Source organism: Sphaerodactylus townsendi, linkage group LG04 (genome assembly GCF_021028975.2).
Source record: "Sphaerodactylus townsendi isolate TG3544 linkage group LG04, MPM_Stown_v2.3, whole genome shotgun sequence".
NCBI lineage: Eukaryota > Metazoa > Chordata > Lepidosauria > Squamata > Sphaerodactylidae > Sphaerodactylus > Sphaerodactylus townsendi.
The window spans coordinates 77,065,405-77,082,314 of NC_059428.1; the positions used below are offsets into that span (position 1 = coordinate 77,065,405).

The following is a 16,910-nucleotide window of genomic DNA, read 5'->3' on the forward strand; positions in this document are numbered from 1 at the left end:
GCCCTGGCCTGCCCCACCCTTCCTGCTGGCTTCCATAAGTGGGGTGTGGGGAGCCAGGCTAGGGGAGGGGGTACAGGGAGGTGGTCATGCCCCCGGGTGCAATTTAGTCCTGGTACACCATTGGCAAAAACCATAGCCTAAGTCATTCAGGAGAATGGGCTTCCCAGGGAGAGGTGAATGTTTTCTCCCTCTCTTCTGGCACCCCTGCCACCAATTCCCCCTTTGGAGGCAATGCTGCGGTTCAGTCCACAATCACCACTTTGTTCCCCGCCCCTTTGAATTGGGCTGTTTGTGAGATCTATTAATTTATGTAAACTGTAGTTTTGATTGGTTTCATGTTAATTACTAATCTATGCCTATTAAAGGTTGTTGATGATGATGATTTATCTAAACATAGTTCACCAAAATGCCCCTTAGGGTCCCTTGATTGATAACATGAACATTTAATAGATGCTCAAGGAATATACTTACTATAAGCCAGGCATGTGACTCTGTTCATAGTGTAATCACATAGCAAGAGGATTTAAATGCAGAAGGTAGTGTGTGACTTTTGACATACCTGGTTACTTAGGAATTGTTAATCCACACAGCCTGTAACAGCCATTTGGACTCATTTAACTTTAAAACCTTGGTTGCAAACTTTTCACCAATATTCTTTTATGTCTCTTTCTAACTCTCCATCTGAAGTTGATTTACTTACATCACAGTACTTTAACCATTAAAATTCTCAGAGCCAATATTAATACAAGTGAGATTTTCCCCTTGGAAGACAGAACACTTCACTTTCTTTCTTAAAATCATAATCAAATGTGTCACATCTCAACCATGCTTCTTCAACCCTTGTCCTAGTGCATTTGCACCTTTTTTGTGTCCCCTGTTCTCAGCTGCTCTGACCTCTGATGTTCAGCATCAACAGTATTTCTGAGAATCCTGCCCAGAGCCACTATAAACAGAACAAACTTTGGCCAGGTTAGATACAGAACAAACTCTGAAGCTTGAACATCCCAAAATAAATAGAAACCATATCAGCATTTTTTTTCAAATGAGCAGAAATATTTTTTTTACTAGATTTAAGACCTAAAATGTTAGTTGTGTTGGTCTCTGGGCTCATAGATTTATTACATACATCAAGCCTGCTTGAATACATAGGTCTAATAAAACATACTAATTGTCCAGCTGGATGGATACCACCTTGCCAGTCAAGTAACATGAGGAATGAAGCGGGAACTGAGACGACTTGAGCAAATGTGGCAGAAATATAATGACGAAGATGCGAGAACATCTTATAGGACATTTATGAGATGGCAACAAAGGACACAAAGAGGGACTTTTTCGCATTCACAATTGTATCCACTAGTTCTCACTCAGCTCAATTATTTAGGGTAATTCGGAAACTTTTGACATTATTGTCGAGCTCAAAACATGAATAATTGGCCCTTAGCTGTGAGACATTTGCAAGTTTCTTTGCAGATTAAGCCTCATTCCTCTACCATGACCTTCCTGCCACTTTTGGTACAATAGCGGAACTGGAGGCATCCTTGCCTCTTCTGGTCTATTTTTAGACCACCTCTCTCTGCTCTCTCCAGAAGATGTCCACAGGGTTTTAGCTGCTGTTAGATCTACTATTTGCCTCCTAGATCCTTGCTTGTTGTGACTGGTGAAAGCCAGTAAGGATAAGCAGAAGCGTATTGCCACTGGGGACATCTGAGGCTGATAGTCCCAAGTGCTGCAGAGGCGGAGGCACCAGGCAGGGGAAACCCCCTCTGTCCAGTGGATCAGGCAGCTGCCTGCTTTGTCAGGCGGTGGGGAAACGGCGGTCGTGGCCTGCCCAATGCCGCTATCTCTTGCGCTGTGGGAGGCAGTGGCGCTAGGCAGGGAAACCCCCTCTGCCCTATGGTCAGGCAACCGCTCTGTGGGGCAGAGGGGAGATAGCGGCTTTCAAATCCCCCCCCCCGGGGTCCCTGTGCTGCACCATTAACCTAGAAGGTAAGGTAAGTGGTGGCGTGGGGGGGGCATGGAAAACTCGCAGGCCATCCCGGGCACAGCTTTGCCCAGCTATGCCTCTGAGGATAAGGTGAGCAGCCCCCTGTTGGATATTGTCAACCACTCCTTTGAGCAAGGTGTGTTTCTGGGTCAGCTGAAGGAGTCAGTGGTCTGCCCACTCTTTAAAAAAAACATCTTTAGATCCGAGTGATCTGGTCAATTACAGCCCAGTCTTGAATCTTCTGTTTCTGGGCAAGGTAATTGAGGAAGCAGTGGTGGAGTAACTGTAGACCTTTCTGGATGACACATCAGTGTTGGATCCCTTCCAGTCTGGCTTCTGCACTGGTCATGGGATGGAGACTGTAATAGCCTCCATCACAGATGAACTCTGCTTACAACTGCATCAAGGCAGGACAGCACTGCTGGTATTACTAGACCTTACTGCAGCATTTGATGTGGCTGATTACGATCTTTTGATCCACCATTTCACGGATGCTGGAGGCTCAGGTCTCTTCTTTTCTCCAGGGTCAGGGACAGCGTGTTGTGCATGGTGACAGGCTCTCCCAGCATCACCCAATTAGGTGTGGAGTGCTGCAGGGAGCACTTTTGTTGCCATTTCTGTTCAATACTTACATGTTCCTCCTTGCCCAGTTGGGGCGGAGTTTTGGGCTGAGCTGTCATCAATATGCTGATGACCCAGCTTCTTCTGTTGATGGAGGGCTGTCTAGCAGCTGCCCCTGAAGCTCTCCAGTGTTGCTTGGAGGTCATTGTTAACTGATTGAACAGAGCAGATTAAACCTGAATCCATCCAAGACAGAGGTCGTCTGGTTGGGCAATGGTGAGAGGCTAGCAGACTTCTGACTGCCATTGCTAGAGGGAACAGCATTACAGTCCTTCACTGTTTCCTGCAGTCTTAGGATGTTTCTGGATGCCTCTCTTTCTATGGAGGCCCAGATTGCCCATACTGTGTGCACAGCATTTTTCCATCTTCACTAAGCTCGGCAGCTGGCTCCGTACCTCTCTCAATCTGATCTAGTCACTGTGGTCCATCCAACAGTCACCTCCAGGCTAGATTACTGTAATTCACTCTAACCTGGCATGTCCTTAGGTTAGATCTAGAAACTGAAGTTGGTACAAAATGCAGCCACAAGACTCCTTGTTGAGGCATTGGTGAGGGAGCATATAACCTCATGCTCTGCAAGCTGCATTGATTACTGGTGGAATTCCAAATCAGGTTCAAGGTATTGAGGCCATGAGCGGCCTGGGAACTGCATACCTCTGAAACTGCATTACCCCATATTTCCCGCAGAGAAGTTTGAGATCAGCAGATGCAAACCTCCTGCTGGTTCCTGGCCCTTCTATTGTTAGGTTGGCCTCAACCAGGGCCAGGGCTTTTTCGACCTTGGCCCATACCTGATGGAACGTTCTGCCACCTAACATCAGGGCCCTGCATGAGTTGATGCAATTCTGCAGGCCTGTAAGGCAGAGTTGTTCTGCCCGGCTTTTGGTTGAATTACCAATCCTGGTTTTTAAGCTTTCAGTTTTAAGTACATTCTAATTTTAGTTGTATTTTAACTAGTTTTTTACTTGATTTTAATTATTAACCGTAGTTTTAATTGTTTACTAAATGGAGTTTTATTATGTTATGTTTTATTACTGTAAGCTACCCTGAGCCCTGTCGGGGAGAGCAGCATATACACTGAACCAAATAAATATAAATAAATAAATCAGGCAGCTGCTGCTTTCTCTTGCTGTGTGAGTACCAGGTGGGCTTTACCTCTCCCTTACCAAGTGAGTGCTACATGAGGCCCAGGCAGGTGCCATCTCCCCCTGAGGCCTGGGTAGCTGCTGCCTCTCTCTTGCTGTTCAAGAGCTGAGGGCACCAGTCCCTGGACCAGTTGGTTGGACACTGAACCACCAGGAAATGTCCTGGTGACTACAGTGGCCAGTCCTCTCCTGCCAGTGGATATATGTATTGAATAGAAGTTATGTTTCATTAACATACACACCATTTTAACAGAATGACATTAAAAATAACACTAACATAAACAAGAGTTATTTTTTTAAAAAAAAATCCCAGCTGTTTTTGAAATGTTTATTATACTTGTATTCCAATTTTAGAGAAAATTGGAAGACCTGAATACTGACTGGAATGCAGTGAATCATTTAATACACTTGCTGAAAAGAAAACCAGTGTCGGGGGCCACAGGAATCGTATCTTCTGCTGTTGGTATGTATTTTAAAGATTCAATGCTCATTTCAACATTTATAGGCAAATGTTAAATTTTTAGGTTTTACAATACTGGATAAGATCATATAATTTTTAAAAATGGAAAAAAATAATGTTTATCGTGTCCACGAGTCTGCTCCACAGCTAGGTTATATCTCCTACCACCTCTTGTATGACTTTTGCCTTTCTTGTTTACTTAAATTTGCTGGCTCATTTTGTCTGAAAGGTAGTCAGTGATTCTTTAAGAGAAGGTGTGGCTGCCCCAGCCTTGAAACAAGTGAGGAGCATCCACTTCTAAAGAAGCCTACCTTGGACCCAAGATATCTCAGTAATTATCACCCAGTCTCAAATGTTCTGTTTTTGATCAAGATGTTTGAATGCGTAGTGGCTGAACAACTTCAGGCTTTTTTGGCTGAGGCAAATTGTTTAGATCCTTTTCTCTCTAAGGTAAGCCTTGTTATGGGACTGAACACCTTGGGTGCCCTAGTGGATGACCTGCACTGGGAGATGGACATCTTTTAGTATCATTGATCATGGTTAGTTTTCTGGACCACCAATCTGAGCTGGGATTAGGAGAACCAATTCTGAAGGGGACTCTTGAACTGCCCCTTGGCCTTTGGCCTTTGGGGACCCACAAAGTTCCATCTTGTCCTTACACTCTTCAGTGTTTCAATGAAACTTCTGGATGAGGTCATCCTTTGATTTGGGCTGGGTTGTCACCAATATTCTGGCGATATTCAGTTCTATCTTGTGCATCCAGCTGATCCTAGAGAGGCTGTAGAAACCCTAAACTGGTGCCTGGAGGCAGTTTTAGAGTGCTTGCAGTTTAATAAACAGAACCTTAATCCTGACAACACAGACGTGTTATTAGTGGGTGAAAGATCTAATTTATGGTGTGATTTATGGTGTCACCCATTCTGGATGGAATTGCACTCCCCTAGAAGGAACAGGTCTGCAGTTGGGAAGCCTGAATAAGCAGGTAACAGTTGTGCCAAGAGTGGCTTTTATTGACTTCAGTTGGTTAGTCCTCTGCATCCTTTCCTGAGCAGAGAATATATGATCACTGTTAAATATAGATTAGGTCATTACAGTGTGCTTTATGGGGGCTGCTCTTGAAAAGTGTATGGTTTTGAGAATATTAGGGATTGTTATATTTAGCTACTTATTGAAGATCTGGCACCAGCATGTACTTAGGAATCTCTGTTTTATTTGCTTAGAGATAATAATCACTGCCTCAGAAAGTTGTGGAGTCTCCTTCTTTGGAGGTTTTTAAACAGACGCTGGATGAACATATGTCAGGAGTGCTTTGATTGTGTGTTCCTGCATTGCAGGGGGTTGGCCCTTGTATTCTCTTCCAACTCTATGATTCTATGATTCTATTTTAAGATTATTTTAGTGGTATCTAAGTTTGGGGACCCACAAGGGCCGTTCTTTCATCCTTTGCATTCAAAAAATAAGGATTAGAAAAATTTCCTGCTGCTCAACATTTATAAATCAAAGAGCTGAAATCTATACTGGCTTCTGATCTGCTTCCAGGCAGAATTCTAGGTGCTGGTCTTGACCTTCCAAGTCCTATATGGTTTGAGCCCAACATACCTGAAACTTTACCTTATGAACCCATCTAACCACTGTGGTCATCTTCAAAGGAACTGCTTCAGCCTTCCCCCCTTCTAAGATGAGGCAGGTGGCAACCTGGAGAGAAGGCTTTCTCATTTGCAGCACCAAAACTCTTAACTCTCTCCCCATTGAGACTCATCTGCAGAGATGTAGCTGGAAAAAATGGAGCCTGAGGCAAAATCTGAGTTTTGTGCCCCTTCCCCCGTGTAGGTGACCACCCTTCCTCACCATGACCAAACAACAAATTTTTTTGCATCAGGTCATTTCAAAGTCACCATCACTTTATAGAACATGCTTCAACTCACAAATATGAACACAGCAATGGTCCATGCCACACAGCGGAAATAATTTTTTTGACATTTTCAAAATGATTTTAAAATGTCTTATTATTCCTGTGAAATAAAATATAAAAATAAAATATAAGGACCCAAAAAGGCACTTCCAAATGGCTCCCATGTGACACTCCAGGGCAGAAGCAGCGTCAGGTTTGGTATATATACAAATATTGAGGTAGTAACTTTTAACTTTTACACAAAAGCCCTTAAGACTAGCGATTTAGAAGGGATTTCAACAATTGGTACAAAATTGGGGTGAGGAAGAGGTAGGCAGTTCTCAAATTGCCTAGGTGATAAACCCTAAGCCAAAAAGTCAATTCACACAGAGCATCAAAAATGCTGCCATTTTTTAAAAAAAATATGGCCAAAATCCATAGGTTTCAAGAGTTTGTTCTAACAACAAGCCATGTACTCCGTGTCTTTTTTTTAAGGGAGCAAACACTACTCCTTCAGGAACTTAATTCTGTTCTATCTAGTAGCACACATACAATAAGCATAAGAACATAAGAACATAAGAACTAGCCTGCTGGATCAGACCAGAGTCCATCTAGTCCAGCATTCTGCTACTCGCAGTGGCCCACCAGGTGCCTTTGGGAGCTCACATGCAGGAGGTGACAGCAATGGCCTGCTGCTGCTGCTCCTGAGCACCTGGTCTGCTAAGGCATTTGCAATCTGAGATCAAGGAGGATCAAGATTGGTAGCCATAGATTGACTTCTCCTCCATAAATCTGTCCAAGCCCCTTTTAAAGCTATCCAGGTTAGTGGCCATCACCACCTCCTGTGGCAGCATATTCCAAACACCAATCACACATTGCGTGAAGAAGTGTTTCCTTTTATTAGTCCTAATTCTTCCCCCCAGCATTTTCAATGAATGCCCCCTGGTTCTAGTATTGTGAGAAAGAGAGAAAAATTTATCTCTGTCAACATTCTCTACCCCATGCATAATTTTATAGACTTCAATCATATCCCCCCTCAGACGTCTCCTCTCCAAACTAAAGAGTCCCAAACGCTGCAGCCTCTCCTCATAAGGAAGGTGCTCCAATCCTTCAATCATCCTCGTTGCCCTTCTCTGCACTTTTTCTATCTCTTCGATATCCTTTTTGAGATGTGGCGACCAGAACTGAATACAGTACTCCAAGTGCGGTCGCACCACTGCTTTATATAAGGGCAAGACAATCCTTGCAGTTTTATTATCAACTCCTTTCCTAATTATCTCCAGCATAGAGTTTGCCTTTTTCACAGCTGCCATGCATTGAGTTGACATTCCCATGGAACTATCCACTAAGACGCCTGTCCGGGGGTCGCCGCGACCGCCGCAGCGGCTCGCCCAGGACTCGCCCAGCTGGGAGGCGGGGCCGGCGAGAGGCTGGCGGCAGGACCCGGCAGCGGCCGGCTCGCCGAGGGGAGCGCTGGTGAGGAGGCGGGCCGGTCGAGAGACGGCCCCGGGACGCCGCAGCTGCGGCTTGTCGAGCCAGCGGCGGCCGGCGGGAACGCAATGCAGCTGCGGCTGGGGAGGCAGCTGACGGCCGGCAGCCGGGCCGAGAACGAGGCCGGGAACAGCCCCAATGAAGGGGAAGGACTATTTAAGGGTCAGGAAGACGGGAGGGCGTGGCTGGTCGCAACGGGTCGAGGGAGGGCGTTGCGCGGGCCGAGAGCGGAAAGGACAGGCGTGGGACAAGGACTGAAAGGGAGAGAGAGAGAGAGTAGGGAAACGGAGGAGGGAAGGAGTCGAGAGAACAGAGAAGTTGGTGCGCGAAGAGGGAGTGAGAGCGGAGGAGGCACAGAGGATCGAAAGGGAGTGGAGGAGGAAAGGGAGGCTGCTCAAGGGGTTGGTTGGCTCTGCACCCGAGGGGCTGTCACCCCCAGTCTCGAGTAGTCAAGCCTCAGGCGGGCGGGAGGAGGGTCCTTCTACCTCCTCCCTTGGTGGCCACCCTGTGGTTTCGGCAGCTGACAGTGCGGACCCCAAAGACCGGGGCCACCGACGAGGGGCACATCACCTCGGTTAAGGAAGGAGGGACGGTTTGTCAGCCCGGGCCGTGGGAGGGGCAGGGGGAATGCCACAACGCCCAAATCCCTTTCCTGGTCTGTGACTGATAGCACTGACCCCTGTAGCATGTATGTGAAGTTTGGATTTTTTGCCCCTATGTGCATCACTTTACATTTAGCTACATTGAACTGCATTTGCCATTTCTTAGCCCACTCACCTAATTTATCAAGGTCCACTTGGAGCTCTTCGCAATCCTTTGTGGTTCTTACCACCCTACATAATGTGGTATCATCTGCAAACTTGGCCACCACACTACCCACCCCTACTTCCAGGTCATTTATGAATAAGTTAAAGAGCACTGGTCCCAAAACGGATCCTTGGGGGACACCACTCCCTACATCTCTCCATTGTGAGAACTTCCCATTTATACCCACCCTTTGTTTCCTGTTCCTCAACCAGTTTTTAATCCATAGGAGGACTTCCCCTCTTATTCCTTCATTGCTCAGTTTTCTCAACAGTCTCTGGTGAGGAACTTTGTCAAAAGCAATTTGTAATTCCCTAAAGTCTGTGGGTAGGGATAGGTATGGGGGGGGGGAAGGCTGGAAGAGCTTGCTGTGCCCAATAATCCTGCAATCCATGGGCAGGGAGGCTTGCTGGGGATGGGGAGGGATCCTGGCAGAGCTTGCTCAGTCTATGGATCCTGTGATCCATAGGCAGGAAGGCATGCTGGGGATGGAGAGGAGGCTGGCAGAGCTAGCTGTGCCCATGGATCCTGTGATCCATGGGCGAGGAGGCTTGCTGGCCCGGGGAAAGTGGCACTCGAGGCAACACCTGCTCTGGGTGCCACCACACTGTGTCCCACTTACTTTAGTCGGCAGCGGTCCCAGGGAACCTGGCAGGGCCAGGCAGGGCCACCTGGCTGGTGCCTGCAGGGCTTGGTATGGCAGGGTTGGACAGGGACGCCCAGCTGGGGCCTTCACTAGGGCTGGCAGGGCAGGGCCAGGCAGATGTGTCTGTCAGCAACCTCCATTGGTCCTGGCAGGACCTGGCAGGAGCGCCCAGCTGCAGCCTCCACCAGGCCTGGTGGGGCCAGGTAGGGACACCCGTCAGTGGTTCTAAAATATGTCACAATAAATCTTCTATGAAACCCTCTATTTTGATCAAAGTAGAAAAAAATAGATCTCCATTGCAGAGTTTTTGATAGAAAAAATCTCAAATAATGGTCTAGTCTATATCAAAAGGTGGGCTAAAAATTGAGTAATACAATTATCTTTCTACTATGTGAATTACTCATACAAAGGAAATTGTATATTTTTTTAAAATATGGTGTATAATTTGGTAGAATTTTTTTTCATTCTGCTCCATTGCAGCAGTGAATTGAATAGGTTGTATTGCTTAGCAGTGTATATAAATATCTGTCACATTTTCCACCTTCTCCTTCCCATAGAAGTCATGTATGAAAGAAGATAGCATGGCTCATTTAACTGGGATCAGCTGCTATAAAAACAAATTAATTTTAACATTTGACATAAACCCCAGCCTGTGTGGGGGTGATACCCCCTCCCCCAGGAATATTCTGGATTTAACAATTTACTCAGTTATTCTTAGTTCACCCTGATTCTGTTCTTATCAGCGATTTGCTAGTCTTCCAGCCTTTTACTCTAGCAGGGATTGTTTTCTGTGAAATTAATAGTTATATTGTGCTGGGAAATAGTTGTCAGCTATCCCTATGGATGTTGGGCAACAAAGTTGGACAATGAATTTACATTGGTAATTTTCAAAAGAAAAATGAAATCTAGCATGAACATATTCCAAATCAGTAATAAATTTGTGAGATCTTCCATTTTAGTCACAACGCAGGGTATGGAAGACTAAATTTTCTCCTTCAAGAAAAAGTAAAGTTCTTCTCGTTGACATTTAAATTAATGCTGTTCACCTGTAGTTCTTATACTAGAGTGAAATGTCTTTTTCATGTCTCTGTATAACAAAGAATGGTTGAATTCTGTTACCCATAAGAGAGGTATTTTAGGTTCCCCAAAAGTGTTCATATATAAAGGTGAAAAAATGATGATATGGAAATTGATTTTGGCTCATTCCACATATAAAAGTATTACTGCATTTTTCACTTTTCATGTCGAGGCACTGGTGAATGATCTATTACAATTAACAAGGGAGATTCATTCCTGTTGATATTATTACATTAGTCAGCAGCCTTTGGCAAAGTAGATCAGTCCATTCTTATCTATCACTTGAAATGTGGACGAATTACTGAACTAAATCATAGGGGTTCTTGGTTTTTTCTGTGTGGACACGGGGTTTTTCAGCTGTTTGATGAAGTCAGCTGTTTGGGACCTAACATGTGGATTACCAGAAGGGCCAATTTTGTCATCAATGGTCTTCAGTATTTATGTGAGGTCACTGAAAAAGATCATCCAAAGTTTGGGGTTGGACGTCATAACTATGTGATTACATTCAGTTGTCTTTCCTATCTACATCTCTAGATGAAGCTACTTAGAGAAATGGAGCCTCTATTTTAGGTGATATGAAGTTTAACTATCACATGAAGGTGATAGAGAAATTTATGGACCCAACTTTGCTATTTGAAAAGCATGTTGTCCAGAGGACAGAAATGTAGCTTATCAGCTACATTAAATCACTGTCAGGTGCTTGTGAGATTCAACTGGTTCAAAATATATCAACCTGCTTATCAGCAGAGACTGAAAAACAGAACATGCCTTGTTTGTTTTGAAATGGCTATTTGGGCTACCAGTCTTGGTCCAACAACCCAATTCAGAGGGCTTCAGCATAGGGAGGCAGCAAATGCCAGAAAATCCCCAGCTGCCTGAAAACCCTTCATAAGGTAAAATGGACTTACACCACCCTTTTGAAAGTTTCCAGTAACAATGATCATAAGTGTTACAGATTTATTAGTATAATACCTGTAATATAATAATATATAAATATTTTCCTTCAAAATATCATTTACAGAAGATGCATGCAAATGATATAGCAGAAATCCCTGCGACCATAGATTCTGACACTCAGGGTGCCAGATCCAAGTTTACCCTGAGGCAGTGAAGCAGCTCCTGAAGTTGTTTGAGGTTTCAAATGTCAGTGATATTAGTGTGGTTTTAAAGTTCATCCAGTTTTGTGCTCTGTTCATGTAAGAAATACATTTATGCATATATATTTATACATAATTGTAGGAAAGATGCCTGTTTTGAAATGTCCAGTGCTCTGGTGATCAAATTATTTGCTTGTTAAATTTTATCAGTACATTTCTGGAGTACATAAAATAAGCTGTCCGTGCAGCTTGTATAACTGATTTGCTTAATCAAAGAAGAAAAAATGCCAAAATTTAAAACATAGAAAGTTTATCTGAATAAGCTTATGGTTATATCTGTTTAATCTAATATGAATCTTTGAGGCACGGAGGTGAAGGGATTTCCTGGCCATGTAATATAATTTGTAGGGTTTGAATAGAAAGGAATTGGTACAAGAATCTGGAAACCTTTCTCTCCAAAACAGATTTTGATTCATTTAGAATAAAGAAGACACAAAAGGGTTGGGGGTGAGAGTTAAATATAATCAGCCTTACAATGCAATAGCATAAAGATGCAAAGACAAAATTTGTTAATATATAGGTATCTTTTAACTAGGCTGTATCCTCTTTCCTTCTGCAGTGTTTAGAATAATCATCATTTTTTCCGTATTTAGATTCCAGATAAAACTGATTAACTGATTAACTAGCTTAACTCTATCCCCTCCTCTTCTTGCTTACTCCTTGACATTCAAGGGTAGAACCTCTTGATTACATATACAGTTTGCTTCAAAACAATCTGACATCTATCTTTTAAGGGGTTAATGTGGTGATGAAATGAAATGAGATGACATTTTGGAATTACGACCTGAAATTGTGACTGATGTGTAAAATTTAAAAAAGAAACCTATGTTGTAGAAAGGGACTGGCAATCATTCTGCAATCAATCACCTCTTTTTTCTTTCTCTGCAAACAACTCAATATAAATAAGCTTCTATAGTATTATTTTGTGTTATATTTACTGTCTAAATGTAGGAACTTCTGAAAGTCTGAGAATTAAAAATAAGCATTTCCAACCCACCTACTTTAAATCAAACTCATTTGTATAATGTTTAAGTGAATGGAAGATTCATCCATTAGTGGAAAAGAATCTTAAGATCCAGTCCAATAAATCTTACACAATTATTGTGTCACAGTTAATTATTCATTTTGTCTAAAGCATTTATTCAAATTTCAGCCTAACTTTAGAGAAAACCTCTATAGCTATTTTTATTTTGTGAATAGATTTATATCAAAGTGTAGGGTGATCAAGGTGTCTCCCCTGCCAGGTAAGTAAAATGCAACCAGGAGGGATCGCTTACACCCAAAATATCTATCTCCAAGGGAGTAAAACAAGGCTGTGTCCTTGCACCAGTTCTTTTCAATCTTTATTTAAATGACCTAGCAAGCAAACTTAAATCTGTAAATTCACACTGCCCAAACTTAGATGGACATCCAATCCCCCTATTGCTATATGCCGACGACGCAGTTTTGCTGTCGTATACCAAAATCGGCATGAAGCGACTCCTAGCAACCTGCAACGGATACTGTACAATCAATGGCCTGACACTCAACTCTCAAAAATCGAAGGTTGTAGTGTTTGCAAAATCTTGGAAGCCATCCCGTTGGATGCTAGGAAGGCACGAATTGGAACAGGTCAAATGCTTTAAATATTTAGGAGTGCACCTCCATTATAGAGGGGGTTGGGCTAGCCACAGAGACCATGCTGTTAAAAACTCCATGGTCAGTGTATCAGCAATCCTACACTTTTTCTATAACAAGGGCCATCAATTTGTGCCTGCAGCATTAAAAGTCTTTAACACCAAGGTGGCCCAGCAATTATTATATGGAGTTCCACTTTGGATAGGCTCCTGGTCCAACACAGCTGAGCGAGTACAATCTCGCTTTTTATTTAAACTTTTGGGCATGCCTCACTGCGCGCCTTACGCCACCCTGTGCCTCGAAACTGGGCAACATCTCTTAGAGACAAGAGCATGGCTTGCCACGTTCAAATATTGGTGGCATCTGTTTCAACCGCGATGCAGCCTCCTTGTCATATAAAGCCCTCAAGACTTCTTGTCACTCGGAATGGTGGGGCATTATAGAAACAAAAATTAACAAATTAGGCTATTCTTTGGATTATCTGGCCATGTTACCATCTAAAGAGATTTTTCAGCTTCTGAGGAGAAGGCTGTTTGACCAGGAACATCAAATCCTACTCGAAAAGGCTGCCAGGACTTGCTCTCCTTTAGCTCTAGGTATCACCTACACGGGTAACAAGGGGGCTCAATACCTGCACCAGATAACCGTGCCCAGGCTCCGTAGAGTAATGATCTTGGCCCGTTGTAATGCCCTTCCATCAGCCGCATCAACAGGGAGATTCACTAAAACCCCTTACCACCAAAGGCTATGCATATGCAACGGGAACTGTGTAGACTCTATAGATCATATCTTACTTTATTGTCCACTTTACACAGGACCCAGAGTCAAATACCTGTCACCTCTGCTACTCAAAAAAGAGTATGCATCTGACTTGCAAAAGATTACCTTTCTGTTGGACAGCTCCAGTAGTGATGCAAACGATGCAGTCACCAAATTTTTGGATTTGTACATAAAACAGTGCTTTAGGAGCAAATCCTGAACATCAGCCTTCCCTACCTGTACATTTATTTTAGCTTCCCTCTACTTGGTTAAGTGGATCTGTGTATATAATGTTGTTATGCCAATAAAGGTTCCTTGTTGTTGTTGAAAGTGTAGGGTGCAGATTGTTGGTGGTACATTATAAATGTAGAAGAGACTTCAATTAACTTGCATTGGATAAAACATAGTTTACTATAGTTAATTGTAGTTTGGAAATCAGCTCTCCTCATTTTTTGTGTGTGTGTTCAAGAACTCCTTGTTGAGGCCATATTTTCTCATGCCTGTTTCTGGTAAAATAAGGTATAGACTATAAAAGTCAATATTATACAATTCAGACAGCTGCATGGGCCAGAATGGCCCAGACTGGAATTAAGTGAATTGCAGTGTAAAAGGATGCCATGCTTGTCCCATCTGTCTTGGAACTGTTTCACTGGTATACAGTTATTCTTACACTTATGAATGTGAGAGAAAAAACAGCATTTTTCAGAACCAGGTATATTAAACCCAAAAAATATTGGTATTCCGATATTCCTGAATTCCAGTACCAATATAGTATCTGTATTAAAAAAAAATTGGGTGGGGGAATCTTATTTTTTTGGGATACGTTATTCCCTTTGGGTAAAATGTCCTGCTGACTGAGGAGCTGTTAGTGACTGACCATTAAATAATCTCCAAGTTTCAAATAAATTGGACCAAGGAGTCCAATTCTGTGCACCTCTGGGCAGAGAGCCCTAAGCTGTCCTCCCATCATTTCTTATGGAGGAAAAAAGGGGGGAATCCTCCATGCAGCTTTCAGGCAAAAGCCATGACAACATGCAGCAATCACTGGTCAAATCATGCCTTCTATGGCAGAACCCAGGAATCCCAATTAAACAAAAAAAAAAGCAGCATGCCAACCCAAACAGAACCAAAATCAAACCAGAGAATTTCTTCAGTGGACATTCCAGGTAGAAGGGCACTTTTGCAAACCCAACACAACCAATGGCAATACACAGAAGCCCAGCCGAACTAGTGCTACTGTGACACAGCGAGCCCTACAAAACCAATGTGAAACCAGAGAATCTCTGGAGTGGAAATTGGAGGGGACACTTATGAGAGCCCAGCAGAGTGAGTGTTAATGTATGCAATCATTCTGGCAGAGCATTTTTATGCTATTGCATTTTAAGGCTGATTATATTTAACTCTCACCCCCAACCCTTTTGTGTCTTCTTTATTCTAAATGAATCAAAATCTGTTTTGGAGAGAAAGGTACCAATTCCTTTCTATTCAGACACTTCAGATTACATTACATGGGTAGGAAATCCCTTCACTTGGACTTCTATGTGCAGCAAATTGAATCAATGACACAACAGCTGAAAAATCAAAGCAACAATAACAGTTTATCCCACAACTATTCCCAATGAATTCAAGGCTTAACGCACATGGTAAAACAAAATGAAGTCACATTGTTTACATTTTACAGTAGTATTTTGATGGCCAACAAGAATTTATCATACTTGTGCAATGCTGTCAAGATGTGTCTTATTTTGCCTCATGATAATGCTTCAGTTGGAAGTGGATTTTCAGTTAAAAAGTCAATTTTAATAGACAGTTTTCACGAAGAAACTGTTCTTTGCCAATGCCAGGCTTATGATGCTGTTCTGAGTTCTGTAGGACTTGAATTTATTGTCATTTGATAGGAGTAAGAAGAAAGAATTGATCAGAAGCTAAAGAAGTTACCAAACGAAAAGAGCAAACTGTGAAAGTGATGGCTGCATATTGTTTAATCTTGCTTTGCAAAAAAATGCTTATACTCTGATTTTAATTGCAGTTTCAAAAGTCAGTTTCATATTGTAACTTCAGGAAGACATTTAATAATATTGATGGGAATGTACTTTACATATTTTTAGACATATTTTTTTAGATTTTTTAAAACAAGAGCAAAAGTTATGTCATCTGTTATTGTTTGGAGGTGACATATATTGAAGCTCCATCTTCATGTAATTTATAATTCAGTTTCAAAACGCATTCAGTTAACAAGCAATGTTTGAAGAAGTTCATACGAAAGCTTTTACCTTGACAAAAAAATTTGCATTATAGCATTGGTGTAGTTTTAAATCATGTAATGAAATCTTTGTTTAATATAATGTAAGCTATGAATTTTTCAACCTGGGGCTAATTTTGAATGGTGGTCAAAGAAATCAATAAACTGGGACATGAACAATCAGGGAGAGTCAGGGAAATGGAAAAATACATTTTTAGTGGCAACCCTGACATTTTAATGATGGCCAGTTCAATCCTGCAGGGTTGGGTAGTTGCATCATGGGCAGGCCAGCGCAGCTATGCAACCTCTGAAGAGGCTTGCTGCCCCGGCAAGCTGATAGGGATGCTCCCCCAGCTCCTATGGAGCTGCTCTATGCAGCTCCATGGACTGTGCCTACCTTTTTGCTGGTGTAAGTCTGCCCCAGCAAATGGGGGCATCCCCAGGCCAAAAGGGCTCAAGAAGCTGGCTAAGGCTGGCCCATCCCCAAGGATACCCCCTTCAGCATTGGTGAGGTCTCCTGCACTAGAGGAGCACTGGTACCATAGTAGCCCTGTCATCGAAGCTCACTGTGACCTTCGACCAGTCACACTATCAGCCTAACCTACCTCACAGGGTTGTTGTGAGGGTAAAGTGAAGGAAAAGAAAATGATACCACTTTTGGGTTCCACTGAGGGGAAAAGCAGGGTACAAATAACCTAAATAAATTAATAGTTTTTAAAAAACATGTTGCTACACTAACTACTCCAGGAATTCTCCCAGTAACTAATGAAGATTCGCCTTATATCTTTGTAACTTAAGAACTGGCATGTTTGTAACTTAAGAACACTGGACTTTTAAAATATACAATTAGACTTACTTCTTTTCATGTTTCTCTAAGGCCCTTTCCGCACACGGGCGGAAACGAGCCTCCACTGGCATAATTTATGCCGGCGGAGGTTCGGGGACCGTTCACAAGCTAGCGTGCGAGCGGCCCCCACTCCCCCCTGAGCCAGAGCTGCCTCTCGGTCAGCCCCCTC

The 16,910-nt window shown here is 43.0% G+C and overlaps 1 protein-coding gene across 3 annotated transcripts in view; it reads left to right on the forward strand.

The window, feature by feature from the left end:
• The window catches only part of DMD (dystrophin), a 1,175,169-nt gene that overhangs the window by 781,678 nt on the left and 376,581 nt on the right, over positions 1–16,910 (forward strand). For all 3 annotated transcript variants that reach the window (XM_048495459.1, XM_048495460.1, XM_048495467.1), the window contains one exon: positions 4,105–4,213. In XM_048495459.1, coding sequence (XP_048351416.1) covers positions 4,105–4,213 — 109 coding nt within the window. The remainder of the gene's footprint in view (positions 1–4,104; positions 4,214–16,910) is intronic.